At 36.8% G+C, this 19003-nt stretch overlaps 1 protein-coding gene across 2 annotated transcripts in view; it reads right to left on the reverse strand.

Moving 5' to 3' along the window:
- Nucleotides 1-19003, reverse strand: part of ssbp2b (single stranded DNA binding protein 2b) — a 102224-nt gene that overhangs the window by 27374 nt on the left and 55847 nt on the right. For both annotated transcript variants that reach the window (XM_087271470.1, XM_087271471.1), the window contains exon 5: nucleotides 10220-10309. In XM_087271470.1, the coding sequence (XP_087127596.1) occupies nucleotides 10220-10309 (90 nt within the window). The remainder of the gene's footprint in view (nucleotides 1-10219; nucleotides 10310-19003) is intronic.

Raw genomic sequence — 19003 nt, forward strand, 5'->3', positions numbered from 1 at the left:
TAATAATAATAATATTAATAACAATAATAATAAAATATCAGACAATTTCTTTTCCTAATACACTCTAAGATAAGTATGCATCATTTAAAAGGAAGAGAGGAAAAAAAGAAGAAAGAAGACTGACAGACAGGGTTAAATATGCAAGACGGGATATATAAATCTATTTTTTAAAACACAACAGAAAAGCTTGCCAAGCTGTTTAGAAATCCTCTGTTTTGCCATTGATTGTGAATCAAATTTTTTCTATTTCAGTGAACTGTAACAGGTCATTCATCCAATGAAGGTAGCTTGACGGAGAAGTTTTTTTCAGTTCAATAAGATAATTTTTATAGCAAATAATAAGCGAAGGCTAATACATTTAACTGCAAAGATGATAGCGATACATTTATAGGATTGAGTCCAAACAGTGCCACTAAAGGACACGGTTCAATTTTTAGAAGAAAGCGTCGCCCATTTCTAATCATAATAGTTTTAATAACTCATCTCTAATAACTGATTTACTTTAACTTTGCCATGATGACAGTAAATAATATTTGACTAGATATTCTTCATGACACTTCTATACAGCTTAAACTCTTAACTAGGTTAATTAGGTTAACTAGGCAGGTTAGGATAATTAGGCAAGCTATTGTATAATCAGGGCTCAACACTAAGGACTGCCCGATTGCCCGGGGCCAGTGTGAGAGACGCCTGGGACAGTAGACTGGATCATTACTGGCCCGATTTGGGCCACCTTTTGTTAAATAATTTCGAACAGAAATAAAATACTTTCACATTTTCCATTCTCTTTTTGCTTTGTTAACACATAATTTTGCTCATTATACATTTAAAAAATATTATTTAAATAATTTTTAAAATTGTAATAATTATAAACATTATTTTTAACACATTATTTAATATATGGGGCCAGTGAAAATTTTGGCAGGGCAAGTAAAAAATTAAACCATTGGCCCGATCGGACCAATAAAAAAAATCCTTAGCGTTGAACCCTGATAATGATGGTTTGTTCTGTAGACTATCGAAAAAATATATAGCTTTAAGGGGCTAATAGTTTTGACCTTAAAATGGTGTATAAAAAATTAAAAACTGCTTTTATTCTAGCCAAAATAAAACAGATAAGACTTTCTCCAGAAGAAAAAATATTATCAGACATACTGTGAACATTTCCTCAATCTGTTAAACATCATTTGGGAAATATTTAAAAAAGAAAAAAAAATTAAATGGGGGCGAATAATTCTGACTTCAACTGTATGTCCAAACTCCAGATCAGCTCCAGACTCTGCTGTTTTATGAATACCTGCCCACATCTAATATCTAAAAGCCAGAATAAAACAGAACAGACCCTTCATCTAATCTAATATCTGTCCACTGCATAATTCATGGCTTAAGCTTCCAAAAATAACACACAGCGCAATCGTTTATCTCTCACAAAGGTTTTGGCAAAAAGGCAGACAGAAGGTGATCTGCTTAAGGCTGAATCTGAGCACATCTCGACCCGGCGTCTCCATAATAGATGAAACAAAGTGTAGGTGAATCAGAGCATGACATCACCACTGACATACTGAAATTCAGCTGATATACTTGTTTATTGTCAGCTTAGTCACTTATCTAATAGGGGTCGCACAGCGGAATGAACCAACAACTATTCCTGCATTGGTTTTATGCAGTTGATGCCCTTCCAGCCACAACCCAGTACTGGAAAACACACATACACTCTCACATTCACACACACACTCATACGCTATGGGCAATTCAGTTCATCAATTCAGCTAAAGCGCATGTGTTTGGGCTGTGGGGGAAACCGGAGCACCCGGAGGAAACCCACAACAACACGGTGAGAACATGCAAACTCCACATAGAAACGTCAACTGACCCAGCCGGGACTCGAACCAACGACCTTCAGCGACCTAATGCAGAACGCACTAAAGCAATGCAGTTAAACTACCTGAATATTACTCGACTCTTAACCCTAACCCCAAGTAATATCAAAAACACACATTCAGTACTAATCCACACAGTCGGGCTCATAAGAAACAGCTGATGCCATAGCAAAGACAAACAGCAGAACTCATGATCCGTTCTGAAACGCATTTAAATCGGTAAAGGAAGAAGCACGCGTCACATTTTCAACTTGGTTTCGGACGCAATATGTGAATAACCCATAAAAATGTAACCTGAGAGATCCAGTTCAAGCACTGATCTATAATAGACATGTAATTACAAGCCACGTGGAGCGATTACAAGATATAACACAGTTAAATACATATTTTGAAAACTACATAAAACAAGGCAACAATTTTAATGGCACACACATGTTATGATCCAGAAGAAACTGGTCCATATTAACTGTAAAAGGTACTGAAAAAGTCCCTGTGAAAGTCTGACAAAGTCCCATAGTCTCTGTCGCTCCTATAACTGCAAACGGCCAGCAGCAGCATAGGGTATTGTATCAATCATCAGAAATATGACAGGAACAAACACTGCACACGGTTGGCTATACTGTGGTATTGTTGTGAAAATGAACTTTAACCCTTTATTCCCCACAGCCAAATCTCAATCTGTCAGTGATTGTCATATTCGCATCATGATCAGTTGCTCACGCTCCGCTAGTGTCTAACGGGAAAGGTGCATTCTCATTTTACTGAATACGGCAATTCATATTTGGTAATGTACCATATTGACATCATTGCAATCAGGCCAAAGATCCGAACTCCAAATCCGATTGTTTTGACTCTGAGTCGACTATTTCATTAAGAATTAATTGTTTTAAACACAGTGCACTTTTAGATTTAACCTTCAGCTGGATGGTTTCATTCACTCAGTGCAGTGTACACATTTTCAAAAATCCATAATAGGGGCTCTTTAGTTGAACATTTATTTCATTAAAGTATAAATTATATAATACTGTGTAATATAAGTAGCACAAAGTAAGTGCCAAAAATGCTAATGGAATATTGTTAATTTGATAAGCTGGCTTCATAAGGTTAAAAATAAAACTAATAATTAAATAAAAAAATACAAATAAAATAAATAAATAAATAAATAAATAAATATTAAATAAATAAATAAACAAACTAATAAATAAAAATAAGAAAAATAATAATAATAAATAAATACAAAATAAATTAAAAATATATCCAAATAAATAAATACAAAATAAATAAATAAATACAAAATAAATAAATAAATACAAAATAAAAAAATAAAAACAAATAAATAAATAAATAAATAAACACAAATAAATAGATAAATAATAAAAAATAAAAAACAAACAAATAAATAAATAAATACAAAATAAATAAACAAGCAAACAAACAAACAAATGAATTAATTAAAAATAAGAAAAACTAAAAACTAACAAATAAATAAATAAATAAATACAAAGTAAGTGAATAAAGAAATAAAGAAAAATATAAGAAAAATAAAAAACAAACAAGTGAATAAATAAACAAATAAATGAATAAAAATATGGAAAATAAAAAACAAACAAATAAATAAATACTACATGAATAATTAAAAAATAAATAAGAAATAAGAAAAATTAAAAATGAACAAATACATAAATACAAAATTAAAATAAATAAATAAATAAATAAAAAAATAAGAAAGAAATAATAAATAAATGAATAAATAAGTAAATAAATAACAAATAAAATAACAAAAATAAACAAACAAATAAATAAATAAATAAAATGACATATATGTTGAGCTAAAATTAATAAAGGCCAGTAAAGTAAGAAGGTTTAATGTTTAGTGTTCTGGTGTTGGGCGGCACGGTGGCTCAGTGGTTAGCACTGTGACCTCACAACAAGAATCCAGCAAGCATTTTTTATATTTAAAAGATGCCTAATAGACATCAAATAGTCATCTAAACATAGTCGTCTTGGCTAAAACAGGGCTAAATTTGGGCTGTTAGTGAAAATCTAATAGAGTCTACAAGAAAATCTTACAGACAAAGCCCAAAACTAGACTAGTCATCAAATACAGAAATGAATAACTACACATATAAAGTCAGTCTATTTGATGACTAGTCTAGTTTTTGGCTATGTCTATAAGATTTTCACTGACAGCCCAAGTTTAGCCTTGTTTTAGCCAAGCTGTCTACGTTTACATGTCTATTATACGTCTATTAAACACAAAATTGTTTGCTGGGAAGGTCGCTAGTTCGAGTGCCAGCTGGAACAGTTGTTGGTGTGGGTTTCCTCCAGGTGCTCCGGTTTCCCCCACAGTCCAAACACATGTGCTATAAGGGAATTGATTAACTAAATTGGCCGTAGTGTATGTGTGTGAGAGAATGAGTGTGTATGGGTGTTTCCCAGTGCTGGGTTGCAGCTGAAAGGGCATCTGCTGCATAAAACATATGCTGGAATAGTTGGCGGTTCATTCCACTGTGGCTAATAAATAAGGCACTACGCCGAATGAATGGCTGTTCTGGTGTTTGGTGTCCTCCGGGTGGCAGTATTACACCAAACTTCTCTGTCTGATCTGCTGGAATCAGAATACAGGCTGATTCACTCCGACAAACACAGATCTGCTGGAAAACTTTGAGATGCTGTAATATTTCCATCATTAAAGCCTCAACAATCCTGCAATGCTGACGGCAGATGCTTTATGTAGAATGTTGCGTGTGTGTGTTATGATTTTATTTATCAATTAACACACACACACATTCTGATCATGGATTAAACACACGGCAGTTTAAGGCAGCACTGAATGCCAAGAGTAAAGTTTGTGAATTTTGATGTGTGTGTGTTACACATAAATACACACACACACACACATGCCCTTATACGAGCATATACAGTTAAAAGCAGAAGATTACACACACTGTATAAAAAGGCACATAACCATTTTTTAAAAAGGTCAGATGTTAATGTGACTACACGTTTTCTCTTTTAGGCAAGTCAGGATTGTCATATTAGTTTCTGTTCAGCTTAATAGCAGAATAATGAGAGAGATATTTGTTGAGAAATTGTTATAACTTTTCTTGAAAGTCAAGTTTACACACAATCAGATTATTCTGCCTCTGGAAAAGCTCAGATGATGATGTCATGGTTTTGGAAGTTTCTGATTGGCTGAATGACAACATTTGAGTTAATTAGAGGCACAACTGTATAATAGTATTGATGGAAAAGCTCAAACACACTGCTTCCTTGTGTGACAGCATGGAGAATCAACAAGCCAGAATCAACACAAAAGCCAGGTAAAATTTGCTAAATTACACTGGGAAAAAGACTAATGTTTGGAGACATGTCCTGTGCTCTGATGGAGCTAAGATTGAACTGTTTGGCCATAATGACCAGTGGTACATTTGGAGGACAGAGAGGAAAGCTCACAAGCCTAGGAACACCATCCCAACTGTGAAGTATGGGGGCGGCAGCATCATGTTGTGGGGCTGTTTTGCTGCAGGAGGGACTGGTCCACTTCACAGCATAGATGGCATCATGAAGAAAGAACATGATGGAGAAATACTGAAGCAACATCTCAAGACATCAGCCAGGACATTAAAACTTGGCCACAAATGGGTCTTCCAGACAGACCATGACCCTAAGCACACTGCCAAATTAGTTAAATGTGCTTTAAGGACAACAGAGTGAATGTTTTGGAGTGGCCATCACAAAGCCCTGATGTCAATCCTATGGAAAATTTGTGGGCAGAGTTGAAAAAGCTTGTGTGAGCAAGACAGCCAACAAATCTGACTCAGTTACACCAATTCTGTCAGGAGGAACCGGCCAAAACTCCAAAATACTCAAAACATTTGACCAAAGTTATACAGTTTAAAATCAAAGCTAAAAAAAACACATCAAGGTAATGTGTGTAAACTTTTGACTATCTAGAAATTAATAAAAAATTCTCTCATTATTTTGGCATTTAGCAAATGTAAATCATTTAGGCAATCCTAACGGACCTAAAACAGTAAAGGTTTGGTATGATTTACCATCAGACATTTAAAAAAATGGTTATGCTCCTTTTCTTAGAGTGTATGTAAACTTCTGGTTTCAACACACTAACATAATTACATATGCAGGGTAGTGGTAGTGTGCACACGCACGCATGCACACACACGCGCAAGCACACACAGACACACACACACACACACACACAGATCTGTGCTCTCAGTGTGTGCATTCAGAACCCTGAGGGATCTGAGAGTTTCTTCACACCACCTGAGTCTGAAGATTAAAGGCACAAAGACTGATCTTTAGCTGACACACACACACACACACACGCACACACACACACACACACACACACACACACACACACTTATGAGAAACACACTTTCAAACTATAAGATAGATACACACATACAAACTGATTCTTGTCATGATTCACTCTATTAATACTGTTCCTACTTCTTCATCAAAAGATGCTCCGCCTCTGAAACTGATCATCCAATCACCATCCTCCATTCAGTTTCATAAAGTTTGACAAAGATCAGAGAAAAACAGTGACATCACTTCATGATGACTTTGAATTACAACTAACCTGCCTTCATTAACTTTAACCCTCCGGGGTCAGAGGTGATTTTGGCGCTCCTGAGATGTTTTGACATGCCTGGACATTTGTGCTTATTTCAGCTACTTATTACATAGTACTGGCCAACATGTTTTTTTTTATTCAGCACAAATTGCGCTACAATAATGTGTGAGAAAAATTGATGTACATGATTGCATTTAAAAACAAACAAACATATTATGCATGGTTAGTAGGTTTTGGAGGAAAAAATGTAGCTGAAATAAGGTCCAAAAAACACTCTGAATGTGCTTGAACAAGACTTTTGAGTAACCAGTCTTGTATGCTAAAGTATTTCCCAATTATGTAAAAATTATTCTGTTCTCTCATTCAAAGAAAACATTACAATGAATTACAATCTGTAAAGTCTATTTTTAGGTCATCTCAGCTGAATGCGTGGGAGTGACTATGGTCATGAATAATTCGACAAGACACTCCCCCACCGGCTAATGTTCACCCAACAAGGGCATTGTAAAGCAATAGTCCCTTTCACACAGTGATACTAGTAAATATCCAGAAAATTTCTGGTACGACTTTACCGGTAAATTCATAAAAGCGCTGGAATTTAAAAAAGAGGAAAAATGAAGAGAAGCAAAAATTAGCTGAAATTTTGTAGGTTGTAATTTTTTTCACAATATTTTGTTTGAATTTAAATGTATTCTCTTTCAATTTCTTTTAAAAAAAATCTGTTTTGTTTCAATGCACTAAAATACACTGTATATATTCATTAAGAAATGGAGACAAATATTCATTTTCAAAATGGGCTGTACTCAGTTATACTGAGCACTGTATATACAGTTGAGGTCAGAATTATTAGCCTCCCTTTGAATTATTATTATTTTTAAATATATTTCCCAAATGATGTTTGACAGGGCAAGGAAATTTTCACTGTATGTCTGATAATATTTTTTCTTCTGGAGAAAGTCTTATTTGTTTTATTTTGGCTAGAATAAAAGCAGTTTTAAAATTTTTAAACACCATTTTAAGGTCAAAACTGTTAGCCCCTTTAAGCTATCTTTGTTTTCAATAGTCTACAGAACAAACCATCATTATACAATAACTTGCCTAATTACCCTAACCTGCCTAGTTAATCTAATTAACCTAGTTAAGCCTTTAAATGTTACTGAAACTATTGTGTTTAGAAATGTGTTGAAAAAATCTTCTCTCTGTTAACCAGAAAAAAATAAACAGGGGGCTAATTCTGACTTCAACTGTGTGTGTGTGTGTGTGTGTGTGTATAATCTATTGTCTATTGTTTATTTTATACACATAACGTGCAGCCAGACATAGCCCTGAGCATATATTTCTCAGTTCTCAAAAATGAAGCCCTGGGTATATATTTCATGGTTTTTAAAACTGTAGCCCTGGGCACATATTCCCAATGAGCCTGTGTCAGAAATAACCTTGGTCTGGAGTCTATGAGCTTTGAAAATTTTCAGACAAACACACTCAAGGGAATATTCCATGCACTCCATCTTCAATAAAGATGCACTGTCTGTCTCCAAAAGCAAAAGTGGCACGAGGTCACGCAGTCAGCCACGGGCACTGGAGGGCGAGGGCCAGCTGGGGATTAGGTGTTGCTTCGAGAACACATTTTTACGGGCGTCTCTGGGGACGAAAGCATCTCTGAGTGAGAAACGACGCGCCTCGCTGTTCTTGGAGAAGAGAAAGTTGAAGATGTGAGGCTGGAACCGAGCGAATGCGGATGAAGCGGCTTTAAATAATGCATCCGCTGCTCTTCTGCTCTCGTTCGCATGGATTCCTCTCAACTCCATCTCAGCTCAGCTCATGTGCGCTCGCAGCAGTCTAAGCAGGCAGCACACACACTTTAAAGTTCACATGAAATCAAAACTAAGCATATTGATTTTGTTAGCTCGCATGGCTAGTTTTGCGCTGAACAATTCATCTGCGCAGGTCATTAAGATAATAGTTTGCTCTTGTAATTTCTAATGGAAGTCTGAAAATGCACTTCCTGTTTGTTTTCAGTTCAATTCTCAGATCAGGTCAGTCTGAGGTTATGGGTGTGGTTAACGTACTAAACCACGCCCCTCCAGCGGTCAGTTTTTGAAAGCAAACAGAAATGTTGAGCAGGAGGTCTCTGTTAGGCTGTGATAACTCTCCCCAAACCCTTTTCCAGGTCCTTCTGAATGAAACGGCCACTTTACTACATCCAATCAGCTCGCAGTAAAAAAAACAAGCCACGCCCACTGTTTTTTAATTTAATATACCGTTTCTCTAGGAAATGTACCACAATATAGGAAAAAAAAACGGCCGCATGCATGTTTCCGATCGCAGTGCCAACTGAAACCGAAACACTAGACTGCATCGCTGAGAACGAAAACAGCTGGACAAGGTTGCGCATGCTGAGCATGCCCACATCAAGACGGCGCTCATACAGTTGGGTTTTAAAGGGTAGTACATACCTGCAAACAGTCCTGATTTTCCCGGGAGTATCCCGTTAGAGATCTGCACGGGACTAAATTTTGAATCTCGCTCCCGCCAGTTTTTAGCCCGAACCTGACCGCTACCGCTTATATCCAGCATTTGTTGTCCTGCTGCCCAATCCACCCCGTTTTCTACCTGCCGCGGTTGAGAACAAAACCGAAAACCACCCAGCTTTACAGAGCCTAGACAGCCTTTAGCAAGCTGTCTGTATAAACACACACACACACACACACACACACACACACACACATCAAGCAGACACGCAGACAAAGCTCTCTCTCTCATTCACGCACACACACACACACACACACACACACAGCTAAGCAGCATCACACTGTCTCGTTCACACACATACATACGCGTGCTCGCTCGCTCGGGAGTCAGGAGCGATATTGCTAGACTGCCCGCTCCCGTCCAAAATAAAACCAGTTACCGACCGCTCCCGCGCTTTATTCAGAAATTTGCAGACCTCTATCTCCTGTATTTCAGACCCATCTCCCATATTGTTCTGTCTCCTGGAAAACTCCTGGAATTCCACCAACCCCCCCGCTGCTCAGCTTTTTGGTACAGTCCGGCCTGGAACCTGGTGCATGTTCATGCACCAAACCCAACGCACATGACTCCCTATACCCCCTCCCTGCTCTTCACTTCGTGCACCCAAACCCCCATTGCCCCCCCCCCCCCACGCTCTTCACTTCGCGCAAAGCTATGATGTAGTAATGTTGAACTTAATTTGCTTAAATTCAGCCCATACAAATTGTTTGCAACTACTTACCTTAAAAACTAGAGTAACTCCAGTGAGTCATTGTTTTCAGTGTGTGAACGTGTGGATACGAGTTTACAGAGTAAAATGAAATGTTGATAACTAAGACAGACGCGGCGGGAGGCAGATGAGTCTTTGTCGAGCCACTTAAGAACGATGATTTGATCTGCTTAGCTTCTGTTTCCATTAGCCGCGCAGCATTAGCGATCGGCAGGGATTCAGTCGCTGGTTCTGCTGGAATCCTGACGCTCTTAATCAAACCAATTACAGCACAGAAGAGGACGGAGGATGCAGGACTGCTCAGAAACAGCTGCTGAGCTACACACACACACACACACACACTCACGCTCATTCATCACTTGTGTGTAGTTGTGTGTCAATCATTTGTAAAGCTGTTCTGGTGCACATTTGCAGATTCATGAAAGAGTTCGTGTTTTACAAATGTTGGTTTATGCAAATGTGTGTTTGTGTGTGTGTGTGTGTGTGTGTGTGTACCTGAAAGAAGCCTGGAGGAACAGGGCCGACTGGCATCCCTTCTCCTGGCTGCATGTTTCCAAGAACAGGACTTGGAGCCGCTGCTGCGCTCTATCAAAACACACACAGGATACCAGTTAGACAACACACACACACACACACACACACACACACACACACACACACACACACACACACACACACACACACACACACACACACACACACTCCCGTTTTCCCTGGAGTCTCCCATATTTCAGATCTCCCAGAAAACTCCCAGAATCCCCCCCCAAATGCTCCACGCTCACAACACTCCCCCTTCACATCCAACCAACCAATCCAGGGTCCAATCCATTAATCCAGGGTCGCCACAGCGGAATGAACCGCCAACTTATAAAGCACGTTTTTACGCAGCAGATGCCCTTCCAGCCACAACCCATCTCTGGGAAATCTGGCTTTTATAATATTAAAAATTACATCTGGGTGTATGATGGCACAGTGGGTAGCACATTCGCCTCACAGCAAGAAAGTCGCTGGTTCGAGCCTTTGCGGGGTCAGTTGGCGTATTTGTGTGGAGTTTGCATGTTCTCCCAGTGTTGCCGGGGATTTCCTCTGGAAAGCTGAAGGGAAATTAATGAATGGATCAGTTCATCAGAGAGTTGGAACAAATAATTTCAGTCAATAATTAAGAGATTCGCCAGCTTAATTTTTTTATTTCTTTCAATTTTACAGTTGTTTTTATTTATAAAATATTTTAACAGTGACATTATGTAAACAAACTGTAATTTAAAGGGTTAAAATGTTTCAAATTTTATGAATTTAATTTTTAAAAAGCAAAGTGTCAAAAATGAAATGCGCCAGCTTAATTTATGAACAAATCAGCTGCTTTGAACCAATCATTTGAGTGAATGATTCAGTGAATCACACATTTAAGGCATAGTTCAATCAAAAATTACAATTCTGTCATTAATTACTCACCCTTTGCTTTTTCATTCATTCATTTTCCTTCGACTTAGCCACTTATTCATTAAGGGTCGCCACAGAAGAATGAACCGCCAACTACTCCAACATATGTGTCACAATCACCAACAATCTAATGGTTGCCTGGTAAACATGCGGACTGCTAAAAAAACTACAAATCCCCTATAATGGGCACTACATATGCAGTCATGCGACATACACACACAAACACACAAAGAGGATGATTACTGACTGATTAATAGCTCTATTTATACAGCACACACACACACACACACACACACACACACACGCATCAGTGCTGAGTCTTGTTTAGCTGTATTGGGAACATTATGATGCATTTTTCTTGTCTGGCCATGTTAGACCCTTGCCCTGTTTTGTTGTTTATTCCTGTCTGCTGCCTGCCTTTGACCATCCGCCTGTTTACTAAGCACGACTCTGGATTTTCTGTCTACATCTGTTTGCCCCTGTGTTGAATGTTGCTTGCCTGACCATTCTTGTTATTAAACCTGCATTTGGATCTGCAGTCCTTTGTCAGCACCCCCATCACATTACAATATGTTTTACACAGCGGATGCCCTTCCAGCTGCAACCCAGTACTGGGAAACACCCATACACACTTTAATTCAGCTATAGCGCATGTGTTTGGACTGTGAGGAAAACCGGAGCACCCGGAGGAAACCCACGCCAACACTAGGAGAACATGCAAACTCCACACAGAAATGCCAACTGACCCAGCCGAGGCTCGAACCAGCGACCTTCTTGCTGTGAGGCCACAGTGCTAACCACTGAGCCACCGTGCCACCCCCTTAAAATCTTTCAAACTTATTTTTTCACCCCCAAAAAAACCCTGAATTTAAAAACATCACAGTCATATTCAAAAACAATGATAATACAGGTGTTTAAGGCATGTGAAGCACTCGCTGTAAACAAGAATAAGCAATGACTGAGCGCTGGCCTGTGTGGAAACAAGAGCCTGTGGTCTGTTGTAAAGCAGCAGTGTTTGGTGAAGGCGTCTGTATTGTGAATTATTGAGCAGAGACTCGGGTTACTATTTGGCTCGGCGACACCTTCAGTTTAATTCTTCATCCTGACGCATGTTTTAATCCATCTGTGAGTCTAATGGGCCTGTAAGCTTTGCATTCGGAGAGCTTCACAGTAATAACGTCATTTGTGGATCGTGAAGAAACTAATAAACACTGGAGGATGACGGAAACAGATGAAAGTAGGGTTGCACGATATTGAAAAAACTGCAATATTTAGTTCTTCTAGTCCAACAGTAATGATGTACAGAAATTCAGTAATTAAATGTGAAGAAGCATGTTCTGAATTCTCAGTGATTTACTAGGATAAACCTCTACAAGAATGCGAGAATTACTCTTTTGCATTCAACACAACGGTATTTGATGGAAAGTAGCTTGCTAAAGCTAATAATAAACTCTAAAGTGAGAAGCATCCTGTTTTTTTAAGTTACAACATAGAATCTCAGTGTAGACTCTATCTGCAAATGCAGAGCAAACATGGCATCTAAACAGAGACCGTCAAGACAGCAGCACTTCAAGCAAAACCCAGCCTTCAAATCTGGACATGAAGTCATTAATTAACAGCGCTTTTCCTCGTTACTCTTCCCATTTAGCAGTTGGGAAACATTGGACGCAGCCTGCATGAACATCCATCTGTTACTGCGGAACACTGTTACCCACCATAAATCCCTCCAGCACTTCACAAGACATTTCCCTCGCTTTTGTTGCTTTGAATGTCTGACTTTGCAGTGGCCTTTCACTAAACTTCGTGCCATTGCTGGTGCTGTGAAAATATACAGGCAAAAATATTGTAGCATTATTTCGTTTTTGAGCTCAAGAATCAACGGGCTCTGTAAGATTTAAAAATTAATATCCAATATCATCTATAAATAATATCTATCTATCTATCTATCTATCTATCTATCTATCTATCTATCTATCTATCTATCTATCTATCTATCTATCTATCTATCTATCTATCTATCTATCTATCTATCTATCTATCTATCTATCTATCTATCTATCTATCTATCTATCTATCTATCTATCTATCTATCTATCTATCTATCTGTCTATCAATCTAGCGTTCTATCTATCTATCTATCTATCTATCTATCTATCTATCTATCTATCTATCTATCTATCTATCTATCTATCTATCTATCTATCTATCTATCTATCTATCTATCTATCTATCTATCTATCTTAGGGATGAACCAATGTACTGAGCGGTAATATTTATCAGCACATTGGTAATAAATATAACCTGATGGTTCATTAATTACACTAAGCAAACGAGCTGCAAGTCTGTTAAATAATTCAACATTGTGTTTGTATGTTTAAAAATCTCCTTGATATAACTTGATGTTTATGCAATATTGTTTTTTCTCTGTTTGGTGCAATCTTGTGACTAAATATTAATACAAGTAGGTTAGCATTGGTTACCTACTAGCTGTTTAAGGCATTTTAATTTCTGTAAGCTTTAAATTTACTTAACTTGTTAGTAATAGCTCGCAAAAATAGTGAAATTGAATATTTAATAAAATAGTAATAGTTCAAATCAAGGTTTTGTATAGTCCTGCAATAAGCCAAGTAAAGAACATCCAGGAGGTTGTTATCTCAGAATAAAGCCTGACAAGTATATCTTTAGGGTTTATTCTGCAAAAACAACTGTCCTGGATGTACTTTATCCTGCTTATTACATGGCTATTGGCCACAAAATGTAAAAAATAGAAACCAAAAACATTGTAAAGGTTTACTAGTTTTTTAATTAAAGGTAAAACTAATAGAATGAAAACAGCTGATGGAGTATACACTAACCTATACATTATGCAGACACAAGATGGCGCCAAACAGTTAAAAACACAAAGCTGACAGATAAAAACAGCTGATGGAGTATACACTAACCCAAGCATTATTCAGACACTAGATGGCGCCAAACAGTCAAAAACATAAAGCTGACAGAAACTAAAACAGCTGATGGAGTATACACTAACCTGCGCATTATTCAGACACAAGATGGCACCAAACAGTTAAAAACACAAAGCTGACAGAAACTAAAACAGCTGATGGAGTATACACTAACCTGCACATTATTCAGACACAAGATGGCGCCAAACAGTTAAAAACATAAAGCTGACAGAAACTAAAACAGCTGATGGAGTATACACTAACCTGCACATTATTCAGACACAAGATGGCGCCAAACAGTTAAAAACAAAGCTGACAGAAACTAAAACAGCTGATGGAGTATACACTAACCTGCGCATTATTCAGACACAAGATGGCGCCAAGCAGTCAAAAACACAAAGCTGACAGATGAATACAGCTGATGGAGTATACACTAACCTGAGCATTATTCAGACACAAGATGGCGCCAAACAGTCTAAAACATAAAGCTGACAGATGAAAACAGCTGATGGAGTATACACTAACCTGCGCATTATTCAGACACAAGATGGAGACAAACAGTCAAAAACACAAAGCTGACAGAAACTAAAACAGCTGATGGTTGTTATCTGGGAATAAAACACCTTGGAATGTCACACCTGACCATTCAGAAGTGTAATAATCTGCAATAGATTATCCCTACTTCATGCGTAATATATCTACCGGAAAGCCTGCTGTACCTACAGTAAGTCGACAGGTGCAGATCTGGAGCTGGAGATCCTCAAATCACGCTCCTAAAGGGACACATCAGCGTGGGATCTGGTGAAAACAGTCCTCTGGAGGATTGAGACACACTTTGGACTGAATGTTTCTGTGTGTTCTGTATTTGTCTCGGCAGAAATGCTCAATGCACATTTGTCATTGGTGATTGACGGCTCAGATTGGTATAAAGATGCGATTACTGGAAATACTCTTCCTGCTGTTCTGTGTTGACACTGTATCTGTCCAATAATTCATCAACACTAATTTAAAATTAAAGTTTACCTGAGCTCATGTTATTGTCACTTTAAGCTAAACACTAGTATCTCGAAGAATATTTAGTCTAATATTATGTGCTCTCATCATGGCAAAGATAAAACAAATCAGTTATTAGAAATGAGTTATTAAAACTATTATGATTAGAAATCTGTTGCAAAAGTCTTCTCTCCGTTAAACAAAAATTGTGGGAAAAATATATCCAGGAGGGCTAATAACTCTGACATCAACCAGACCTGCTTACACATGGATAAAACACATTATAACAGACTGATCTGAGAGCAGCAGGAGTGTGTTTCTGACTGACTGATGTCCTGATGATCATTAATGGCTCCATCATAAAGCTCATCAATGGAAATCTGTGCAGCGTCGTTTCCTGCTTTGATTAATATGCAGAACGGCTCTAATTGGAGGCCTAATGAATCCAGCAGAGCCTCCTGAAGAGGACACACACACACACACTACTGTACTGTAGAACACTGTCTGTCAGGACGTGCTGGGCTTGTCTGAACAATACTGATCAATATTTTCTAGTGCTTGGCAGAGATTTTTCACCTATTCATTTTCTTGTCGGCTTAGTCCCTTTGTTAATCTGGGGTCGCCACAGCAAAATGAACCGCCAACTTATCCAGCAAGTTTTTACGCAGCGGATGCCCCTCCAGCCACAACTCATCTCTGGGAAACATCCACACACACATTCACACACACACACTCTTACACTAAGGACAATTTAGCCTACCCAATTCACCTGTACCGCATGTCTTTGGACTGTGGGGGAAACCGGAGAACCCGGAGGCAACCCACGCGAAGGCAGGGAGAACATGCAAACTCCACACAGAAACGCCAACTGAGCCGAGGATCGAACCAGCGACCTTCTTGCTGTGAGGCGACAGCACTACCTACTGCGCCACTGCCTTGCCCGAGCAGAGATTAATCACATTCAAAATAAAAGTTTGTTTAGATGTGTGTGTGTGCTGTGTCTATTTATTATGTACATGTAAATGTCCAACAGTTCAAACACATGCGCTATTCGGAATTGATTAACTAAATTGTCTGTAGTGTTTTAGTGTGTCTGAGAGTGTATGGGTGTTTCCCAGTGATGGTTTGCAGCTGGAGGCGCATCCGCTGTGCAAAACATATGCTGGATTAGTTGGCGGTTCATTCCACTGTGGGGATGAAAATGAATGAATTTACATTACATTAAACTAATAATAAATAATGAGAATTATATTTAATTAAAATTGTTTATTTAATCATTTTTATTTACTTGTTTATTATAATACACAAATATCTGTTTTGCTACACCATTTTATTATTTATGCTTGATATTTAATGACATTTAATCAACTAACTTATTTTTACTTTTATTTTTAACTGTTTTATTTATAAATTTACGTTTTATCTATTTTCTGTTCTCATTTTAATTGTGATTAATATTTTTTTTGTAAAATCCAGGCTCATTCTGATGACATACCCCACATACTTTTTTGAAGAGCGCCAAATATGTCCCAGGAGCTACTTTTTTTGCAGTTTTTGTTTCCGTGAATCTACAAGAGGCCGCAGTGTTTGCTTTTCAGATCTCAAACTTCTCTCGTCATTGTCATTCGTGCCTGCTGTTCTCACATAAATCCACCAGAGGTGAACAAGGTCAGCTGGTCCGAAAAGGAGCGGCATCACACCGCCTCGTAGCATTAATTTTAAAGACAAAATGCAGCCATACGTAGCTCTGGATACATAATTCGAAATCCCCAGAAATGTATACAGGGCTACACTTTCAGAACGAGCATGTGTTGTTCTTTTTAAAAAGTTAATTCAATAAAAATACTAATAGGTTTACTTAATATATATACTTTTATTTATATTATACTTGTCACCGACTCGGTCCCAGTCATTTCCCTCGCTGGCCAGCAGAGGTCATCATCACCGGACTATTAACCATTACATCATCCATTGACTGATTAGCACTCACACCTGCACTACATCTCCTAATCACTTGGCTCACGCTTATAAGCAGCACAAACACACAGCTTCATTGCGAAGTCTTGTTCTGCCCCGGCAAATACTACTGAGCGGTCTCATCCTTGTCTGCTTTCCCCGTTGTGATCTTGCTTCGTTTACTGACCCAGTCCTGCCTGCCGCCTGCCTTGTACTTCAGCCTAAATACCGACTTTGATCCTCGCAGCCTGCCTTGAACTCCAGCCTGCTTACCGACTCTGATACTAGCCGCCTGCCTCTGACCCATGCCTGCATACTCAATCTGTTTACCTGCCGCCAGCCCAACGACAATAAACTACTGTAACGACGATAAACTACTCGCTTTGGATAAAAGCGTCTACTAAATGACTAAATGTACTGTGTTTGACATGAGTTTGCGCACGCACAACATCTGTGTGCTATTTGTTATTAAACTGTGTTTAATAAAAATACTGCAAATGGATCACTCTGTGTCAGCCACAATACTTGTATATTTTATAATTTAATAATAACAATAATAATAATAATAATAATAATAATAATAATAATAAACATTTTTTAAAATCACTTCATGATTTGAAATATAGAGTTAGTATAAGTCTAATGTTTCTCAGTGAAGGTGAGCTGAAGTCAGATTTGCAGGCCTGAATCACTGAAACACTTTTCAATTATGGAAAGCAGGTCTAAGATGAACCAATGGTGTTATTGAATGCAAATGTATTCAAAGAATATGCAAATGTGGATGTTCCTCTGATCTGTGTCTCGCATGAGGAGGTGCAGAAGCGGGATCTTATTTGATATTTTTTGCCTTAATTCTCTTATTCTGGGAAGCTGAAACTCTAACATGAAACATTAAAAATGAATCTGCTGCAGAGCTGACAGGAGAAACTTTACAGAGAGAAGAAGAAGAAGACCACCTGCATCTGCTGTCCTGCATTATAGAGGAGCTGATCATCCTGCACACACACACACACTGTCATGGTTGTACTCTCCACAAATGCATGGGCAACCAGTATTATCAAAAATTCTACGTATATATATATATATATATATATATATATATATATATATATATATATATATATATATATATATATATATATATAATAAAATAAAATATGTAATAAAATATAATCAAAAATAGCAAAATATTATAGTATAAAAATAGTATTTCAAAATTTAGTACTTTTTAAATGTGTATTAAAATCAAAACAAAATAAAGAAATAAAAAATAAAAGAAATAAAAATATAATAAAATAGAAGTAAGATAGTATAGTATAGGTAGTATTTTAGTATTTTTTAGTACTTACTAAAATAAAATAAAAATCAATTGAAATAAAACAAAACAAAAAATAAAATAAAATAAATCTAAAATTGTAATGATTATTATATTTTATTACATTTTTTTTATTTGAGTAGTAAAATAGTATATTATAAAAGTAGCATTTATATATTTTGCGAATTTAAAATAAAATAAAATAAATGAAAAATATAATAAAAATAAATATAATAAAAATAATATAAATTTACTCAATATAATAAAATAGTTGTTAATATAAAACTAATATTTCAATATTTAGTACTTACTTAACTTAAGCAAAACATAATATAAATAAAAAATAAAATAAATTAAATGTAATAAAATAGAATAAATTAGTGGTAAATAGTACAGTATAAAAGTAGCATTTTAATATTTAGTATATTTAAAAAAAGCAAAACAAAATAAAAATATAATGAAATAAAATATAATAAAATATAATACATATAAAACACATAATATAATTTATTAAATACAATAATATAGTAGTAAAACTATACAGTATAAAAGTAGAATTTCAATATTTAGTACTTTTTTAGTATATAATAAAAACAAAACAATATATTATAAATAAAAAATAAAATAAAA

The sequence above is a fragment of the Danio rerio genome, chromosome 10, assembly GCF_052040795.2.
Source record: "Danio rerio strain M-AB ecotype USA chromosome 10, GRCz13ab, whole genome shotgun sequence".
NCBI lineage: Eukaryota > Metazoa > Chordata > Actinopteri > Cypriniformes > Danionidae > Danio > Danio rerio.